This window comes from Lepidothrix coronata, unplaced genomic scaffold (assembly GCF_001604755.1).
Source record: "Lepidothrix coronata isolate B3197 unplaced genomic scaffold, Lepidothrix_coronata-1.0 Scaffold350, whole genome shotgun sequence".
NCBI lineage: Eukaryota > Metazoa > Chordata > Aves > Passeriformes > Pipridae > Lepidothrix > Lepidothrix coronata.
The window spans coordinates 82159-84672 of NW_016690530.1; the positions used below are offsets into that span (position 1 = coordinate 82159).

General features: G+C 58.0%; 1 protein-coding gene across 1 annotated transcript in view; it reads right to left on the bottom strand.

The window, feature by feature from the left end:
* Window positions 1-60: 60 nt before the first annotated feature.
* Window positions 61-2514, bottom strand: part of VANGL2 (VANGL planar cell polarity protein 2) — a 9774-nt gene continuing 7320 nt past the window's right edge. The window contains 1 exon segment of the mRNA XM_017838641.1: window positions 61-2197. Within this exon segment, the coding sequence (XP_017694130.1) occupies window positions 1792-2197 (406 nt within the window). The 3' untranslated portion in view covers window positions 61-1791.

Here is a 2514-nt window from a genome sequence, read left to right on the forward strand (position 1 = left end):
CAGGTTTATTTTATTAAAAAAAAAAAAAAAATTGTACAATTTTAGTCCCTCTATTAAAAAAAAAAAAAAAAAAAACCAAAAAAACAAAAAACCAACCAAACACCAACCAAACTTCTACCACTGCCGGGACAGTTTCCGACCCACTGCAAAACTGTAAAAACGAGCTTTTTTTTTCTTTTATATATTAAAAAACAATTTTACATTTTACAACTTTCTACACGCATGCACAAGGTCTGGGCTCTGCTGAGAGGAATCAAACCAACCCCGAAAACGGACCCCAAAAAAAGGCTTTTTTTTCTTCTTCTTCTTAAAACTCCCGAGTGGAAAAATCCCCCCTCCCTGGGCCGACCCTTCGGTCTTTTTTTTGTAGGAAAACCCCCCGAAACACCCCAAAAACGGGCTCCCACCGGGGGGGGTGGAGTTGGGTCCTTCGGCCTCAAGAGGGGAGCGGCAGGAGGGGGTCAGAAATTCCCCCAAAACGGAGATTCCCTGGAATTCGGGAAAGCCAAGCCCGGGCAGTGAGTGCTTGGGTGGGGTTGGACCCCACAGGACCCCTCCAGCACCGGGACTTTGCTACTGGTGCTGCTGGGGAAGCCCCTCCCTCCCCCTCCCCCCCCCCAAATTCACACCCTTTTAGTGCTTTTTTTAGGATAAAACAACCCCCAAATCCGACCCGGCTCGAGCCTCCTCGGGGGGAAATCGGCCCCTCCCCGAGCAAACCGACCCCGCAGGGACCAGCCCCAGACTCCCACTGGTGCCCCTGGATGTGGGAAAACATGAAAAAAAAGGTGAAAATAAACCCATGAGGTATTTGAGACCTTTAACAGAAACCAGGAGAAGGCAAAAGGTTTTTCAGGTCCCGACAAGGTGGGAATTCCGTGGGGTGGCCACGGGCCACTCCACACCCAAGGGACGTTAATTAAGGACCTTGCTGACCCCTCCCAGGAGCCTCTCGGAGCTGTAGGTCCAGGGCTGGACCCCAGGAGATGTTTTAAGCTGCTTTTCCTGCAATTCCAGCTCCAAGGACCCCGGGAAGCCCCACGGAGGTGCTGCTGGAAGCGGGAATGTGGGGTCAGCTCGGGAGCGGCAGAACCCACGTGAAAACCCCAAACCCGACCTTCTGCTCCTCTGGAAAAAAAGCAGATCTGCTAAAAAACCACCAGCAGAGGCGAGGAGGAGGAGGAGGAGGAGGAGGAGGAGGCTCCTCCAGCCTGGAGTGTCCTGGAATGCCACGGGGAAGTTTTTTGTAGCAGCCACAGAGTGTGGAGGCGTTCACAAAAATACTCCACCCCCGCCCCTAAAAACAACATAAAAAATCTCTCTAGGGTTAAAAAAGCAGCCCCAAAGGCCGGGCTGGAAGTGGTTTAAGGCCAGAGCCAGGACGGGGAGAAAAGGGGGAGGCAAGAGCAGAAGATCCCGGCGGGACCCGGGGGACGCTGGTGAGGAAGGTTTGGGATTAGCCCTTGAGTGGTGGCACCGAGTCACCGGCGCTGCTCCTTCCCCTGGGGAGAGGCTACAAGGCCCTGGGTTTCAGGGGGGAGGAGGAGGAGGAGGAGGAGGAGGAGGAGGAAGAGGGGCTGAGCCCACCCCGGGGCGGAGGGCGGGTGACCACGAGCCCGGGCGGGTGCCGGAGCCGCTTCCCGGAGTTCTGCCCAAGGTCCTTCGGGTCCTTGACCCCCGAGGTGACCCCCCCTGAGGTCACCCCCCGAGGTGACCTCCCCGAGCCCCGGCGGGGCCGGAGGGGAGCGGGGAGGGTCTCCCAGCTGACCCCCTCTGCCAGCCCTGTTCAGCTCACACCGAGGTCTCCGACTGCAGCCTCATGATGAACTTGTGCGACTTGGGGTCCACGAACTCCTCCGAGAGCTTGAAGAAGGGGATCTTCTTGGTGCTCACCACCAGGCTGAAGTCCTGGCGCTTGAGCACGAAGACCACGCCGTCCTTGAGGCCGTTGGTGACCGGCTCCTCGCTGACCAGCGTCCACTGCTTGGCCAGCCAGCGGTCCTTGTGGTACTGGATGGTGGGCCCGGCCGTCAGGTACCGCTCCAGGAACGCCTTGGGGAGGGAAGGGACACGGGAATGTCACGGGAATGACACGGGAATGACACGGGAATGACACGGGAATGACACGGGAATGACACGGGAATGTCGCCTTCCCGTGGCTCAGCCTCGGGGGTTTCTCTTTTTTTGCAGCCTCGAGCTGCTCGGCAGGTCCTGCCGGAAAAACCTCCCTGGTTCCCACTGTGCTGATCCCGCGGGGGTCACACCCACTCCTCTGGCTGGATCCCGGGAGCACCGAGCTTGGGAAAGACCTCCAAGACCATCCAGCCCACCCTGTGCCCCATCCCCACCTTGGCCCCAGCCCAGAGCACTCAGTGCCACAGCCAGTCCTGCCCTGGGCACCTCCAGGGCTGGGGACTTCAAACCTCCCTGGGAAACCCCTTCCAAGGCCTGAACACCCTTTCCAGGGGGAAATTCCTCCTCATGGCCAACCTGAGCCTCCCCTGGCACAGCCTG